We start from the raw sequence: 18,491 nt of genomic DNA, 5'->3' as shown, positions 1-18,491 counted from the left end.
AGCAGAGAGGGGATGTGATAGTCTTGTCTTATCTGGAGCAGGACCGCTGTAAATCAGCATGTTAATACGTGCCCGTTCTCTGGAAATCCAGTGTGTTCACAGCCTATACTTGCACACAACACCTCAGGTCTATAACAGTGGCTTAATAATTTAGACTGGCCTGCCTCTCTGGTGGCTAGAGGCCTTTTCCATTTCATAAATCCTGCAGAATATCAATTCCACTCACTATCAATGATGGATGAGGCATGAACTGGAAGCAGTGCACGTTCCATTAGCAACCGATTGGGCATGGGCAAAGACATGGTCAGATACTAGTGTGCGTGTGTGTATGTGTGTGTGTGCGTGTGTGTGGGTGGGTGTCTTTGCCAAGGGTGGAAGTAAAGAATTACATTTACTCTTGTCACTGCAACTGTGGCTTTTTGGGGTGATGGGGTTTTTTTGATTTTTTTTTTTTTTTTTTTTTTTTTTACACCAGTGTGTTTTGACTACATTTTCAAAAGCATTCCTACCAAAGAGCAACGTCTTTACACGCGCTGCTTCAGACACCCAACCACTCATGGGGCTGAAACAATAAGAATCAACTGGAATAGGATTTTATTTCTTTTTTTACTCATCAGAATTAAATTTGAATGAAAACTGACCATATTTATGAACTTTGAACTGTAAGGTTGTCATTCTTTTTAATCAAAATTAAATCAAGCACAACCCACATAGTAAAGACCTATGACTGTAACATTATGCTTGTTTTTTTTTTGTTTGTTTGTTTGTTTGTTTTAATCAGAATTAAATAAAAAACTATCTATATAGTCATGACCTTTGAGTATAAAATTATGCAAGAGATTTTTTTCCTCTTCCTTTTTTTAAAAACAGAATTAAATGGAAAACTGTCCATATATTCATGTTCTGTGAATGTAACATTATGCTTGAGTGGTCTTGTTTATTTGGTGTAATAAAATAATGATTGTGGAGCTAGAAATGGTGTAATCTGGCTTTCCTTTTTTCAGGTAAAACAATCTAGCTTGATCTGACCTGTCATCCTTTTTTCCTTTTTTTTTAAGATTGCATGAGGAGGATGATACAGATGAATGTTCTCTTCTGTAAAGCGTTATCGTTGAGCACATTTTAAATAACCCACAGTTTACTTTCACTTATTTCTACACCGGTAATTTTACTCCTAGAAGTGAAAACTTCAGCAAAGTAACAGTACTTGTACTCGAGCAGAATATCTTAGCAGTGTTTCTACCCCTGGTTATGTGATATGTCTAGATGAAATTTTAAAGATCCCTGTGGGGGAAAAGTGAGTAGACTGAGAGAGTGTGAACACATCTGAAAGAAAGAGCCGGTTCCGTAGAGATGCAACAAAAAAAAAAAGTAAGCTGCTGCTGAGTCTGTCTGAGGATTTTACCTCTAAAACTTAGCCAAGGCCGAATTTATGCATTTTGATCAACAAGATTCCATCTGACTTTTGGATTGTGATTCATGGAGGAAGGCAACATTGTGTACCATATCTCTGAAAGGAGGGAAATGAGGGTCAGTGTCAAGGAAATGCCACTTTGACCTCACTTGAAATCTGTTGGTTGTTTGGTTATGATTCATCCAGTTCATTAAACTAGTTGGAACCTTCTAAATACACAGAGACAATTGGCAAGAAACACCTAGACTGACTCCTTTGGTGGATTCAATATACTTTTATGAGACTCTCCTCCTGCAAAAAATGACCCCATAGGTCTTTTGTACAGCAGCTTATTACGACATATAGTAAATAAATAACGACGTTGTGGTGTGGTATTACTGGAGCGACAAAATCCAAGAAAGAAGGGAGGCAGTTAGGTCAGTTTTTAATATGAGCAAAAGTTAGTGTAATGTAACTTTGAACCTGACCTTTTCCTAACCTTAACCATTGCGACAAATCTTTCCCTAACCTTAAAAATAACCTTTTCTTTACCTTAACCAAGTATTTTTTTAGTGGGAATTTATGTTTGCTAGTGAATGTAAGCTCACTAGCTCTCTTACTCCGGAAACGAACAACTTCCTCCACCGTCACAATGCTTTTTGCTGTCAGAAACTTTAGACTCTGCGCTGCCCTCTAGTGGATTTATTGCTTAACTTTCATGCCAATGTAAAAGACAAAAGGAAATATGTAGGCAGCCATGCTGGACTGGCCATCTGGTGTACCAGGCGGGTCTTCAGGTCTTTTGGGCCAAACAACACTTTTTTCTTCTTCTTCTTCTTCTTCTTTTTTTTTCATGCTGATTGATTGACCAATAAAACAGGTAGATCGGCCCATTATTCCTAATTGATTCTGACATTGGCCCTTTAGGTTGGACAACATATTTTTGTGGTTGTTGTTGTGGTCTGATTGGCTTGACACTGGACTGGCCCAATCACAGTCGAGGGCCAAGGTCCCCTCCCCCTTGGGCCTCGGCTGTCAATCAAGTACGCCAATCAATCATGCCATGAACAGGTCAGACAGAAGTTAAGAAAGGAAATGCAATGGAGGCACGGAGAAATGAAGAGAAAAGAAAAAAAACAAGCCCTTGAGGCAGATGCTGTCAAATGCATAGAAACATCTGATGTGTTTCGTGCTGCAGCAGCTGGAGCTGGCCGACCGTCCTCAGCTCCTGTGGCAGCACTGGCGGCCGATGATGGTGGAGGTGGAGCCGTGAGAGGGAGGAGGTGAGGCAGGAGAGAGATGACAGCACTGGTGGTGAGGGTGGAGTGAGGGTTGACCTTGCAGTAAGACCTAATCCCAATTCACCCCTTGACCCTACCACTTAGCCCTAATCCCTCTGTCTTGCATGATCACGTGTAGGGGTAGGGAATCCCACATTTTGTGGTCTTAAGGTCTGAGTGTGTTCTTGTGGTCTGAATCATCCATAAGATTCAGTAATCTAAGTATTTCCTCATTAATAAATATTTTTAAAAAAATATATAGCACTTATATTACCTCAGCTTCATGTCATTTCTTTGTGTAAAAGAGCCTTTAGACCCGCTGCTGTGGGTCAAATTAGAGGGTTGGAACAAATGACCTATGAGATCATATGGGCTGGATGACTTGTTTGTTAGGGGTCTGTGTGTTGTTGAATTTGTTGTTGAAAGTTGCAGAGTGAACATATAAATTGGGAAACGTGGTTGCTTAGCCCGGTCTTGTGAAAGTGAAAAGATGGGCTGATACACTCACCTTTGTCATTCCCTTTTTCTGCGGAGGAAGTTTTCAGAGCAAGCTTTTCCTCAGCACTAACCAAAGCTGTAAACATGCCTTCTTGTAATTTCTTAGGGCATGCTTATTTTTAATCTGGATTTCTATGAAAGCCTTTTTTGTTTTAAATTTGTTAAAATGTCTTTGTCTCATTTGTTTTATTGTGTGTTTTTAATATTTAATTTTGTTTTACCACATTGTTTTTATTATCCTGCTGTAATTATTTTTAATATTGCTCATTTTGCATTTGGTTAAGGTGTACTACTGATTTTCATTATTAAATTATTATTATTATAGTGTGTGTGTGTGTGTGTGTGTGTGTGTGTTTTATTTTGTCCACTGCTTTTGATTTCACTTTGTTTTTCCTGGTTTTATTCTCACTGATTGTAGATAAATGCTACATAAATAAAGTTTCTTTGTTTTTCTATTGTTATTCTCTTATTCTATTGTTATTTATTTGACTTTTCACATGAAACTGTCCAATCCACGTTAACTGACACATAAGACTTGCATGGATATTTCCACAAGACATAATCTGAATCTCAGAGGAAATGTTGTTTGGCAAGCTGTTGCTCAGCAACAGCTTGCCATGGAAGAAGTCTCATGTCAACACAATAAAGTCACATGAAACCCTCCTAACCTTGACATGACACTCCAGTGGGCCTCAGCATCGGCTGTGTGCTCAGCAGCTTCATGAAAACAAAATGTAGGTTAGACTGTTGAGGTTTTTGGCTGAAGTCCAAACCTCCAAACCAAGCCAGACCCCAGTCTGCCTTGGATAAAACACTAACAGCAGCATTTAACTTGGTTAATTAGTGAATATTTTGGGTGTTCTAAATTTTGCATCAGAGTTATGAATGTGCTGCCTCGCCACACACTCATAACTCTGATGCAAACTCTATTTTTTTAGATATCATCATTTGGACATATATTGCCTTCTTCATGATAAAAGCAACACACTGCTTCAACTGGATATATATACTATAGGAAACAGGTGTTCTACATCAAGAGAATCAGCATAAGCAATGACCTAGAAAATATAGAGGGGATCCTCCAAAATAAAACAGAAAATGTAGAATGGTCATTCATGACTGAGAGAGGCCCTTTATCAGGCCTGACTAGGTCCGTGGAAAACCACTGATATGTTAATGGAGGGTCTTGATCACAAATGGCCATTCTACATTTTCTAATCTATATTGGAGGACCGATTTATATTTTCTAGGTCTATGCTTCTGTTGATTGTCTTGATGTAGAACACCTGTTTCCTATAGTTCCTGAAGAGGGCAATATGCTTTGAAATGCTGTCTAAAAAAATTAAGAGTTTGATTGTGTGGCTTCCTTCTGCTTCTTATGTATCTTGTGTTCATTCTGGAAAGAAAGAAAGAAAGAAAAAGAAAGAAAGAAAGAAAGAAAGAAAGAATTTCTTGAACATAATGTGTGAGAATGGTGATTTTTTTTTTATCTGATGGAATGAACTCCAGCAAATTATTTTCCAATAGTTTCATAATATTATTGGAAATTATTACCCTAAAATAATGCCTTGTTGGTGTAAAGGCCTTAAAAGGAGGCGCAGATCTCATTCACTCTGCTGTGTTAATCAGACACCAGACAAGTCAAGTCTGGCAAGTTAGCAAATAAATTTTTATTATGCCTGCACAATCTTGCCAAATTGAAGGTTAATATATCAAACAATTAAGAATTTTATTTCTTTCATCCATTTTTGATACATACAAAATCACTATAAAATATCACTCTATAATATTGTTTCACTGTAACAGCTGTGTTTTTCATTCAACATTCACAAAAGAATCGATTGCCACACCGCACTTTCTTCCTTTAGTAAAAAATCTCAGCCCATCAATAGCTCTTTGTCCACGGCAGCAGATGCCAGGTCAGCAAATGGCACAATATAGAAGGAAAAAAAATCAACTCATAATGAACAATAAGACCATTTTCTGTCAAAGAAAACAAAGGAAGGTCTGAATAAATAAAGTTAAAAGCATAGTTTTTTCTCCCCCCATGAAACAGTCACAGCACAGCTTGTCCACATCCTTGGTTAGCCGTTTAGCCTTCTGCAGTATTGTGGGACATTTCCAAACAACCAAGTTGCAGTAAAGGGTGCCAGTATATCTGCATACTGTGAAATTATCACCATACACATAGATTTAACCATCAATTTCAGTTCTGTTTCCTCTTTGTACAATCTTGTGCTGAAACATTAATGCATAAATTAATGGGGAAAAATAACAGGAAAGGAGAATCTGAGGAAAATTACACAAAAGATTTGCAATCCACAGTATTTGCAAAAAAGTACAAAAGTGCTTGCTGACATGCATGACAGTGACATCACAAAAGATTGGTTTAAATGGACATCTAGATCCATACATGGCTGACAAAGCTGGTCTAAGTCAAGACAGTTCAACGATACTGGTGGTTTGCCAAAATTTGTACACCCTAAAAGATTAGCGTTGTGAACGGAAATTAGGCTTGTTTGTGATCTTCAAACTTCAAACCATAAGCATCCATTGCCTCTACAAGGAAGTTACCTTTGCATGGCGTAACAACAGCACACACCAAGGACAAATGAGGCGTAATAATCACTTTCTTTGGATAGTCCCCAATAGATATGCAACATAATGTCAACTGATATATAAGTTAAATATCAACAATAGTTCAGTAGCATATCAATTAGCCATAAACTATATTTCAACAACATGTTTGTATATATCCCACCACAGTCCTGGGCAAGTTACACAAAGCAGTGCTGTGATTGGCCATTCAGTTTGCTGACTTGATGCCCATTCCCTACTCACTCAACAATGACCCTAACCATAACCCTGTGGGCATGTCCAAGAAAGCCCTCAACCAACCAGAAACCTAACATTAACCCCTTGGGCATGTCCACAAAAGCCCTCACCTAACCGGAACTCGAACCTCAACTCTGCAAGCATATTCACGAAAGTCCTAACCCAGCTGGAACCCTAACCTTAACCCTGTGGGTATGTCCAAGAAAGCGCTCAACCAGCCAGAATTCTAACATTAGCCCTATAGGCATGTCCACAAAAGTCTTCATCCAGCTGGAACCCTAACCTTTACCCTGTGGGCTTGTCCAAGAGATGTCCTAACCCTAACCCCAACTTAAATCCTGTGGGCGTCTCCAAGAAAGCCCTCACCCAGCTGGAACCCTAACCCTAACCATGTGGGTGTAGCTTGCTAAGAACTTCTTGTTGATATGTAACTTATATATCAGTTGACACTCTGTTAAATGATGTGTAGGGGACTATAAAAGAATGTGGGACCACGGCATACCACCATAGAAACATTTTTGTATGGATTTTGACACAAAGGTTTGTGAGCATTGCTGTCACCTGGCTGTCAGTAATGTCAACAAATGGGTGTGGTGGTTGATAAGATGGCATGTGGACACAATGGATTGTATTTGTGCAGTATATAACCAGGATGTAGAGGAAGGTTAAACCAACCTCAAATCAGCTTATCCACATTTTTATTTGTGTTTATAGTCTTTTTTTATGATAAAATTCATAGTGTACATCATAAGTAGCATAAAACTGGTGTAGGTTATATGAAGATAGGATGCTTGAAGCAATAAAAACTAATGTTTTTCTGAGTATTATTGATAAGAGTGTAATTGTCACCTTAGTGGTAGGGATGCCCACTAAATGGAGATCATAGTTTACCCTCCTTTACCTGTTTTCCATTGAATTTGCAACTGCTGTCAGTGCAGGTCACCAGGAGTGGTGTCAAAGAGGAAGGCATCAATGAGAGATTTGGCACCAGGCATGAATACTCAGTTCTGTCCCCTTGAATGGGCAAAAACAGTCTTTGCATCTTTAGTGCATGTGGGAGGGCAGGAGGCTCTGGAGCTACAGTAGACAGGTGTACAAGGGTCCATTTTTTAAGGGACAGTGACATGGAAGGGACTGCCAGGGACATTCTCATCCCCCCATTTGACAATGAGGATGTAATTTCCCTGTTCTTTGACGGTGTATGTGACATTGTACATCCTGTTGCCCATGTGTTTGACGTACACCTCTTCACAGGGGGTCTTAGGCCCGTGGACGCCCACCATTAGCATATTAGTGCCTGCAGATGGAAGGAAAGCACAATCAGCCATCAGTCTCAATGCTTATGCGTTGTAAGGACAACTGAAATACTGATACTGACAAATCTGAAGGATTGGATTTACCATGGATTTGAGGTTATGGTTTTTGAACCTTAGGGCACAGATTTGGACATGGATTTATTTTTTGTCATGTGAACCCAGGTGGCATGTGTACCATAGTGAAAGACTGAATTTGATATTCATTTCTTAAACCTTCAATTTGAACATTACTTTGACCAAATGTCTTCTGCAAGCGAAAATTCCATTTCACCCTCACTTCCAGAGGCTGTAAACATGCAGACTGCAACAGTGAGGACTGGAATTAAAGGCAGTCACTGGCTGCAGTCAGAGTCAAACAGCAGGTAAGCACAGGTGTTACTCATGATATTAAATAAGGCTCTGTTAAGAGTAGCAGAGTCTTTCCTGTGAGACAGCATGCACAATAACAGTACCTTGGCTCTGGCAGGCCTAAAGTGAAATTAATGTCATTAGGAACACCTGTGTTTACCTGCTATTCAAGCCAAAATGGCTGCTGTGAAAAAAAACGTCTATCGAACATTTAAGTCACTAAAATCAAATTAAAGGCACTTTCTGTGGTGACTTTAGTCAAAATGCTTGACTGTTTTTCTTGTTTGCTGAAGTATCAGATTTTTTAGCATTAGTACATACATTAAAACATTCATGCATTTCTGTTTTCCATGTGTCATCCCTTACCTGCTTTGCTGCAATCTACTGTGAAAATGTTCTTCTGCCCTACAAAGGCTTTTGATAGGCCAGCGCCCCTGGAGATTACTTTACTGGCATCTGAGGAGAATTTAGGCAGGGAAGCAAAGGCCCCACCCATCGCTGATGACTTGGTGACTGTTTCCACGAGAACAGATGACGTCTCATGCAGACTGTGGCCACCAGATAGACGAGCTCCTGCAGAGACAGAGAATTGAAGAGATTTAAGCCCTCTGTGCACAGCTGACCAGAGCAAAAATGCTGTTGCAGAGCAGGAAAGGCTTAAAGATGACCAACAGCGTTTGTCTGCTTCTTCAGCACCTGTGGCGGCTTTACAGATCTCAGCCCCAGGCTAGATGACAGCTCATCAAGATGACTGACAAGTGCTGGGGCAGGGCTGCCTCAAGGAGAAAAATGGCATATTGTGGCTTTACATTTAATCATTGCCTGTTTTTTTATATATTTGAAAGCACAAAGATAGTTAGAGCCTGATAGAGGTTCAGAGTCTGTTGTCCCATCAACATGAATTTTTATCTCTCTCATGTTTAAAAGCCTCCTCGTTTCATTGTCGCTCCATTTGCTGCCTCTCTGGTGCCAGTGTAGTCACAGTGGATTCTCCTTCAGTTTGAGTGGATGATAACCTGGGTGGCAAATTAATTTTAAATTAAGTTTAATTTATCAACAAATGAGCTCACACGACGTCTGACATCACACTATTATTAATATTAATTGCTAATTTTGACAACATGACCTTTTTGCTGTCAAGTCAGTAAAATGGATGCTAGCTTACTCAGTATACCTCATGGAAGAAAATTCAGAGTTTCCTCTTCTTGAAAGCATAAATTTCTGTCAAAGTTACACCATGAATGTGCTGTAATTGCAAATCACATATTTAGACAGATATTCCAAGGTCTGACTTCCTGTGAAAGCAGCACAGCTTCTAGTATCTTTTTTTTTTTTTAACAGTCTCTGACCCAGACAGACACATTCTCTGCTTCTCTGTATTAGAAGTAAAACAAAATAAAACTTTATAGAAAGCACAGTTTGCTTTTTTATGGCTGGACAGTCCCATGGCACATTAGACTGTGCTGTGAGTTTCTAATAGGATATCAAAACAGCTGCAGTGGCGGTTGGGGAAAAAAAAATCAGTGGTTGCTCACACCCTGTTTTATATAATCTGCTGCCATGTCTGGTGGACTGAGGAAATCTACCATCCTTATGACAACACAGATTACCATCGTTTCCCACTTCCTCAAGCACACATAATAGAAGACCTGTAGCAGCACAGGGGGTTAGTTAGCATGGTGGCTTTACTCACCACAGAACAGCGAGAGGGTCATGTATGGGTTTTTCCGAGCTTTTCTCATCAGCGGTGAAGTGGGTCAGTGGCAGGTTATTCTAAGCATTCGTTTGATTGGTTTTACATCCACATGTTAACAGTTTCACAGAAAACAAATCTGAACCAGCTCCCCTCTTCACCTGGTATGAATGGTCTGTATTAAGGCAGCTATACAAGCAAGGGATGGATGTGAAGTCTGCAAAGAGCCAACCCTTGAACAGTAGGTTCACAGAGGATTTTTTACCAGTCGCATTCATCAGAACTGTGTGTGAACTTTAAACACAAGAGCTGTGTGCGCTTGTATTGAATTCCTCTGCGTGTGTCAGAGAAAGAGCGTTAAGGACACTCTTAAGATGCCGAGATTCACAATGGCCTAACAAAGACATTACTTACCTCTACCTGAACAGCTTCTCCGTGTGCGGATGTGTCTGAGTGCCTGTGGTATTTTCAATAGGTCCTTGTTAAATTGCTATGTCTGAAATGACTGTGCGTGCAACCTTTGTACACCAGCTGTTGGACTCATTCCCCTGCTGATATTTTTCACTGCAGTTGTGCTGGAAAATTGAACTGTCCATTTCAATTTTTTTTTTTCGACAATTTAAAGTGATCTCTGCTTTCCTATTAAAGCTGCGCTAAGCGATTTTCTGACCACTAGAGAGTGTTGAAAGCACCAACTGTGTTTTGTAAATACAGTCTATGGTGAATACACAAGGCCACACCTCCTTCCTTGTCTCTAAACTGGCAGATCGCTTGTAGAAACAGAAAGCAAAGAATAAAAGAGGTTTTTTGTTGGAAATGAGGGACACAGTTTGAGGGACACAGTCTTAAAAATGTGGTGAAAGTGCAAACTCTCAACCACAAGGTAAGCTTTGAATGAACTTTTTGTGTCACTGCACTGCTGACGTGTGAGTACAGAAGCTATTAATGCCATTTTAATATAATTATCTGCTTTAAAAAAATATTTATGCCATTATCTCGGGATAACAGAGCTTGTTTAGTTGTGATAACAGGTTAATTATTTAATCTCGAGAAAACAAATGTCTGATTTCTCAAGATATTAAGATAATTAACCTGTTACATGAGAAAACAAAAGCGCTGTTTTCTCAAAATAACAACATTATGAAATCGTGGTCATGAAAAAAAAGTTGTTTTCTCTAAATGATCTCATTATCTCGATAACAAGCGTACTAGAGATCTGGAGTGCTATGGCAGCATGCACAGAGGTTTTAAGATGAAAATGCCTCAGACTGTATTACAATCAAGGTCTGACAAAAGTAGAAATTGCATTATGTCTTTCTGCTAGAGGTGGCGTTCAAATCAGTCCTCGTCATTTAAGATATTAACCCGAACGTGGAGGGTTTCTTGCTGGAAGTCCTTAATTCATTTTTTATAACACCTAAGCAGAAATCTAAGTTAACTGGGACCTAGCTCCCATGCTGGAGGGAGTGTGGTTCAATGAGAGTAGACCATGCGCTCATATTTTGGTTATGCCCATGTATTAAACCCTTTTGTGAAAATTTGGGTCGACTGATGTCCACGATCTTGAGATTTAATATTGATGTGTCATTTTCTTTTATGTATCTTGGAGTTTCCCCTGTAAATCTATGTAAAGGAGATGCCTATCTCCTAACAGTTCTTTGGGTTGGAGCTAAAAAAGCTATCACCAAATGCTGGCTACAGAGAAATCCCCAAACAGTGGACCTTTTCATAAGAATCGTTAAACATATACGTTCCATGGAAAAAATGACTTATACCCATCATCTACAGAAAGACAAAGGGAATAAATACTAGAAGAAATGGGATAGCATGTTAAGATATGTGCTGTACCTTTGTATCTGCCTTGGCTAATTCCCATACCACACCTGACCTCCTTACCTTTTATTTATTTTTTTTTTCTTTGAAAGTACTTTTTTTCCTCTTCTTCCTTTCTCTCGTGTTTCAATGGTGCATTAAACTTGAAATTATTAAAAATAAAAAGTAAAAAAAAAAAAAAAAAAAAAAAGATATTATCCCGAGTGCAGCGTCTAGACCAAGGGGTCTCTGTGTACACTGGCAGGACACTCCTGTTTTTTGTTTGATCGTGGCTTAATTATCTTTATATATCGCCGTTTGCTCAGCCACATGTTGATATGTTAAGATTTGAAAGAAAAAAAAAGCAATGATGTGACACTTTCACAGACTAATACCCACAATGCCTTGCAGGTCTATCAGGCAACACAGTGCATTTCTGTCACACTGTGGTAACCTCTGCATTGCTGCTTGCAGCTAAGTAGCTCACATGTGTCAAGAATGTAAGTAGGACATAGCTAGTATTCACATGTTTTATCAATGTCCGTCACTACAATAATATTAATTGGAGTCCAATCTACCACGCAGTCCGTGTGGTGCTGATGTCTAGATGACCTACCTGACACTTTGGCCTTGAAGGGGCTGCCAACAATGTGCTGGGGTCCTCCGTATTTAATGGAGATGAGATAGTTCCCTGGAGCCATAGGGGTGTAAGTGACCTTGTAGCCTTCAGCACACTCCTGGCAGTCCATCTTTACCTTCGATGGCCCATCGATGGTGACAGACAGCGCTCCTGATCCGGCATTACATGTGTTCACAATAAACTCTGATGGTACACCTACAAAGAGGACAGAAATGGACAGAGGAAGACACCTCATCAGTTCTAAACATTCAAAGCTTGACACAAGGTCTTTCCCTCAAAATATCAAGAATGTATCAAGAAGTTCCTCTTTAGCACCGTTGTGTGTTCAATATATCACTAATTTCTTATGTATTTCCATGCATTTTCATGTAGTGCAACTTAGGGCTACACAGTGCCAACACAAAAGAAGGATGGAGTATGTGTGTGAGAGCAGTATGGGTGACTTCTACCTGTGGTTCCTCCCTCTAGGCCAGGTCCAAAGGCAGATACCATGCCTGGATCGCCAACCTGCCCTGGTTCTCCCACTCGGATCTTGAAGGGGCTGCCGGGAATGTGGCTGCCATTGAAGCGAACATCGATAGAATGTACTCCATTCTCCCTTGGGATAAACCTGATGGCATGTTGATCTGTGTCGAGAGAATTATAAAGAATGATATTTGTGAGGTTTGACCTTTGATGGACTTTGACCAATTGCTATGGTCTGTTAGCTCAAGTAATAACTTCCAAAAATGTAGTTTTGAACTCATGTTTTCTATGCTGTGTTCTATCTCCGGTTTGTCTTTGGTTAAATTATTACTGAACCACCATAACAGCCACTCCTAAAAGTGCCTGTGGTTAACATTTAACACTGCAACTTTGGCACATGGGAGCAACTAGCAGTAAGAAATTGAACTGTTAAGACTTCAGTACCCAGAACAGCATTAAACAGCACAAAGAAGTCTTTTGTTTACCAATCTGGCCAGTCTGCAATATAGCCAATTTATTGCTAGATTCAACAATATTTAAGACCCCACCTGATTTATGCCAACATGCAGTGACATCAAAAGGTGACCTGCAATGACTTTTTGTTCAGCCAATACCTACTTACCTTAAGAAAGAGTTGCCAAAGAGTTACTATGATCACTTTACATCAGAATATAACAAAAGGACAAGAGAGGCAAAAGTCAAAAGCAGCAATGTCTTCCTTTTAAATACCTTCATACTTTGTACTTTTCTTATGGTTTTAACTTTGAAACCATAGCAAATTCATATCAAAAGACATGGGGGGAAGGTAGCAAATTAGCAAAAAATTATCAGAAAATTAGTAAATAAATAAATAAATAAAACATTTAAAAAAAAAATCTATATATAATCATATTTTAAATTAAATCTAAAAAATAAATTATCATAAAATTACCCCCCAAAATTTTGAAAAAATTACCAAAACATTCTGAAAAAAGAAAAAGAAAAAGTAATAAAGTGAGTTTTGTTCAAAGAGTTAAATAAATCCTTTCAAGTAAAAGCCCGTTCACAGATGCCTTGGTTTCAAAGGGTTAATAATGCTCATGAAATGTACATTTTCAATTTGCAAGTGACCATACAATTTAACACCAAAATTTCATTAGGGCAAATTATTGAATCTGTGTTGCCTAAATAAGGGGGCATGGGACACCCTTCTGTTGCAAACATGTTTCATGATTTAGTCTGGTGTATTTTTACATCAGAAAAAAACATGGTGCAGCTGTAACGCTTGATGATAGTTTGTGACTCTTACCACTGTCCAACTCAGTGATGTAGCACTCCTCTATAGCTCCAGACGGTGTGTGGACCTTGGCATCAATCAGCCCCCTGGCTCCATTCAGCTGCACTGCGAATGAGGCTTCCTGCCCCACCTTCAGACCCATCTCCTGAGGAGAGAACACAGGAATATGAGGGAGGAAAAGAACAAGCTCAAGCTGCAATTTTATCAGTCAAAGGAGATTGGAAGCTACGGTGTATGCTCTAAATTAGCTAAGAGCACTTAAAATAGAAGGAGGTATGGAGAGCTTTAATGAGTGCGGGGGGGCGGCTTTAACTGTCACTTTTAACCACAAAGGTCAAACGCCCAATATAGAGGGCTTATTTAAAACGGGGAGGTAGCAGAGTTTCACTTCCACAATTCTATTCACAGCTTTTCATAGCAAATCAAAATGGCAGCTCTGATATAGAGGATGACACACCAGTGGGTTTAACATGATGAGTTTATAGTTCAAGTGAGAGAGAAGCCTATTCATATAGCTGTGACCTCAGTGACTCAGCCATGTGTGTGTGTGTGCGTGTGTGTGTGTGTGTGTGTTTACCTGTAGGCTGGTGATGGTGAGGCGGCGAGCATCATCAGACAAAGTGGCGATGGGGACGATGAACGGAGAGTCAGGGATGTGTTCATCATTGAACTTAATAGAAACCTCATAGTCACCTGAACAATGGAAACAAGCAATATATAATGTAATAATTTATCTAAATGTATTGAAGTGTCTCTTAAAATGAGTGAACAGTGTCATAAAACTTGCTAATATAATTACTTGTCACACACTGCAACAGCATGTTCAGAGTATATTGTAATATATTACATCCGCCAGTGGAGCTTGACAAGGGTTATGTTTTCGCCCCACAGCGTTTGTCTGCCTGTTTGTTTGTTAACAGGATATCTCAAAAAGCGAAAAATGAATTTGCATGAAACTTGGAGGAGAGGTTGGTCATGTGGCAAGGAAGCACAGATCAGCTTTCTATACTGATTGGCCAAAGGGGGTATGGTTTTGGGTGTGATTAATTTTTGGTGGAACTGGCATATCTTGACAATTAGTGTTGGCAGAGGTATGCGTTCTACTGGGTGTTTTCTAGTAATTTATTGGTGATTATGTAATGCATAATCTCATTAACTGGCATTTATTAAAAGGACTTTTTCCACAGTGGTATTAATCTATTTCCTCTATAGGACCATTATGTAGACTGGTCTTAATCAGTTTCAAATTGATACTTTCTGTCTGTTTTCTATTTGGTTAAATTCGGTTTCACATGGCACAAATTTAAAAAGGACCAGAAAATGTAAAATGCTGATGGGCGTGTGTGTCTGGAAAGTGTATCCGCAATGGTCTATTCATTGGTCAGGAATATATGCTGGCAGAAAATGCAAAAATACCTTTTGCAAATTGTGTACAGAATTCACAGATACAAGTGCGCACATGGAGCCAGTGTTGCAGTTTGGTGAAACTGTCAGTAATCCTGCTTTGATGTTCCTACCAAATGTTGCTCACTATGAGCACTTGCTAAGGCTGTGGGTTATACATAATGTGTTTATCTACTCTTTTCAAAGAAGAGGCACTGCAATCAGATATCTGAATAACCAGAGAAGGCAAGTCAATGTTTTCCTACCACACCTTCTAGCAATAAAATATAGCATGGCTGGTTCTCTTCCTGAAGTTGGGTCGAGTCAAAGTCAAATTTTGTTCTCGGTGCAATGCAACCACACTAGGTTTTTCTTGAAATGAGCCCGAGACCATCTCTCACAAGCAATCTTGGAGCGGTTGTTTTGCTTCGCAAGTTTTAAAATCTAACACAACCTAACCCAACCTTTTCACAACAGCCGATACATGTCTCACCTGGCTCCTGAACCACATAGGCCACTCCACAGGATCCATCCTTCCTGTCTTCAAAGGTGATCTCTGCCTTGCTGGGCCCCTCTACAGCAATGGACAAACCACCAGCGCCAGCCTCTCTGGTCCAGATGCTGAACTCAGCTGCAAAACAATACACAGATACACATATCACACTGAGCCGCAGTTGTGCATCCCACTACTACGTCATGCAAGGTCACAGGGCTGATCTCTACCAGATTTGCCCACCCTGCCTGAGAATGCAGGCCTTGCCCCTCTTCCAGTCTCTTTACTTGTAATTGGGCAGTATGAAACTGTATAAACCAAGCGCAGCAATACAAAATAGTGAACTTTTCCACTATGTTTTGGACCAAAGAAAGTTGTGATCACACTGTTAAAGGCTTTTAGTGTGTCCTTGGCCAAAGTGTAAAGGAAAGGTTTATTAGTGACAGAACAGAACAACAGTGGAATGTTTGAGAATTGAGATCGAACTAGCTCTTGCAAAAAGTAAACCAATAAATAAACAAATAAGACTTCTATAACATACCTGGCATCCCAGCCACTCCTCTGTCCAAGCCGGTGCCCCCAGCTCGGACCTTGTGTGCCCCTCCCTCTCCCAGGGGCCCTACAGTGAACTGGAAGGGGCTGCCAGGGACATGTTGTCCACGATATTTGACATTAACAGTGTGAGGTCCCATCTCCTGGGGGATGAACCTGACACTGTAGGTGCTGTCCTCTCCTTTGATGATCTCAGCATCCTCCGTCTTCCCTCCAGGGCTGGTCACCTGAGCCGTCATCTCCTGACTCCCTCCCTCACCTGAAAAGGGATTGGTGGTGATGGTTGGAGAAGGATGAGGAGGAGGCACAGGAGGAGGGAGAAGATAGACAGCGATCAGATGGTTTGTTCTGCTGTCAACAAAGTCTTGAGAGTCTTTGGTTACTTTGGCTATGGATCATATTCTGTTTAAAGCAAAACTGAACTTTGGTAGAATGTTGGCTTTTATAGTTCCCTGGGTGTAATATGAGTCCACATGGTGGTGAAATATCCTCATTAGTTGTCCTAAAATAACACTTTTAGCACATAAACAAATGTGAACAAAGTGGATTATGTCAACATAAAAAATGACGAGTCCCAGTACCCTTTTTCTCACCTGTAATTACACTACAAAAGTTCAGTTGTGCTTTAAGGTGACCTTGAATGAAAACAGAATGCTCCTTGCCCCTGTATGAGTGAGCTTACTTAAGGGGGGAAGACTTGATCCCAACAGTAAGCAAGCACCGCTTGTTTGTTGACATCAGATTGTACCCATAATGTTTGAGTAGTATGTTTGTGCAGATTGTGAAAACCAAAAGTGACAGCAGTATCACAGTAACCAGCTTAATTTGTAAGAACCCTGGGCCTTTTACCCAGGTTTCTAATCATTAGAGTATGACCTAACCCAGTTATGATCTTTACATGCATCAGTGCAAAACCAAGTTCAAATAACCAGGGTACGAATGGAATTCCCTGTGCAAACTTAGCTATTTAAGTGTTACACAGCATTGTGCAGTAGTCAGGTTAAGGTGGAAATCTGTAACAAAAGCAGTAAGAGACACTCAAACACACTTAAACACATGCGTATCTATTCAAAACCTACTGGGAACAACCTGCAGTTAGACTAAAATTGAGGCAATAAATTTGCTATAGATGTATCACAACAGACTAAAATGTCATATGGGCCTGTGCCTGTGCCTTGGAAATAGAGGATCTGTAATTATTTACAATGATTACATTACACCTTTGTAACATGTGATATGTGATGTAATTACAATAATTATTATGATGGTGGTCGAGGATTTAGATACAAAAATCATATCATATGCTTACCAAATCTTATACAATATCAAAACAATACAATATTATACACATATCATGCGCTACTCAAAGGAGTTTCTATTGACTGCAGTCATTCCTGAACCCATTACCCTAAGCTAACCTTAATCCGAACCCATTTAAAACTGTAATCTCTCAAATTCCAACTGGTTCTCACAATAATGTTAGTCCAAGAACACACACACACACACACACACACACACACACACACACACACACACACACACCCACACACCCTCTTGCAGTGGCTGTCTGCTGGCTTGCATCCCGCTGAAGCCAGTCAGGCTCTCTCTGCCCAGGAAGTCTCCAAAGACATCCCTGAACGGGTCTCCTCCGACCTGGGTGCTCTCCTCCACGCGAACCTCCCTCTTGGTCTCCCCTGCACGGGTCTTACTGATCTCTGTACGCTCTGTTCTCGTGTACGTGTGGCTACTGCGCGTGAACGTCCGGGTCAGACGCTCCTGAGCTGAAACCATCTGAAACCAGTTACCTAAAGCAGGGGGGTTGGGGAGCCAGGGAGGAGGAAGGGAGGAAGACAAACAGAGGAGGAAAGGCACAGGAGACAGGTAAGAGAGCGAGGGATGAAACAGGCTTTGGCAAAGGAAGGTGCTGAAAAGTATACTGGGCAACAAGGGAAGCCAAGAGGATAGGCAGAGGTAGAGCTAGGAGGAGGGAAATAACAAAGCGAATCAAAGCAGAATGCTCTCAGTTCCCACCTGGTATTTTGAGGTTTAGATCACAGGTGCTGCCCACTGTAGCGATGGAGGGAGCCTGTCTCTTCCTGGTGATGCTTTCCTTCATCCTGCCCTCACCAAACACCTTCACCGTGAATGGACTTCCTGTTGGGACCGAGTAATCCACGGTTAATAACAGCTGATTGACAATTCAAACTGTATGTTCTCAACACTTGCTGAATTCAACCAAAACGTCAGCTTATACCGACAGGGGCCTCTATCAGGAGTCATAAATCATGATCAGTAATCAAAGAGATCAAACAGGGAATATTCCATAGTGAGGCTCACCTGGGACATGCTGGTCAGCAAACTTGATGTTGATGATGTAGTTCCCAGGCTCGGTAGGGCAGTAGGTGACCTTACATGTGCCGTCCTCCACGTCCTCGCAGTTGATGTCCACTTTGCTTGGCCCCTCGATGGACAGGCCCAGACCTCCGTAACCTGAGGGGGAAATAAAG

At 40.5% G+C, this 18,491-nt stretch overlaps 1 protein-coding gene across 5 annotated transcripts in view; it reads right to left on the bottom strand.

The window, feature by feature from the left end:
* Positions 1-4,817: 4,817 nt before the first annotated feature.
* The window catches only part of LOC115355524 (filamin-C), an 86,230-nt gene continuing 72,556 nt past the window's right edge, over positions 4,818-18,491 (bottom strand). For 4 of the 5 annotated variants that reach the window (XM_030046375.1, XM_030046371.1, XM_030046373.1 and 1 more), the window contains 11 exons: positions 18,322-18,474; positions 18,016-18,138; positions 17,535-17,789; positions 15,974-16,243; positions 15,433-15,570; positions 14,134-14,249; positions 13,569-13,701; positions 12,265-12,441; positions 11,792-12,010; positions 8,037-8,243; positions 4,818-7,303 (listed from right to left, as the gene is read on the bottom strand). In XM_030046375.1, coding sequence (XP_029902235.1) covers positions 7,116-7,303; positions 8,037-8,243; positions 11,792-12,010; positions 12,265-12,441; positions 13,569-13,701; positions 14,134-14,249; positions 15,433-15,570; positions 15,974-16,243; positions 17,535-17,789; positions 18,016-18,138; positions 18,322-18,474 — 1,979 coding nt within the window. In that variant the 3' untranslated portion in view covers positions 4,818-7,115. The remainder of the gene's footprint in view (positions 7,304-8,036; positions 8,244-11,791; positions 12,011-12,264; positions 12,442-13,568; positions 13,702-14,133; positions 14,250-15,432; positions 15,571-15,973; positions 16,244-17,534; positions 17,790-18,015; positions 18,139-18,321; positions 18,475-18,491) is intronic. The other variant, XM_030046374.1, reaches the window with a different exon arrangement.

This window comes from Myripristis murdjan, chromosome 23, assembly GCF_902150065.1.
Source record: "Myripristis murdjan chromosome 23, fMyrMur1.1, whole genome shotgun sequence".
Lineage (NCBI taxonomy): Eukaryota > Metazoa > Chordata > Actinopteri > Holocentriformes > Holocentridae > Myripristis > Myripristis murdjan.
The sequence above is the reverse complement of the archived record's forward strand: the minus strand, read 5'-3'. Positions and strand labels throughout refer to the sequence as shown.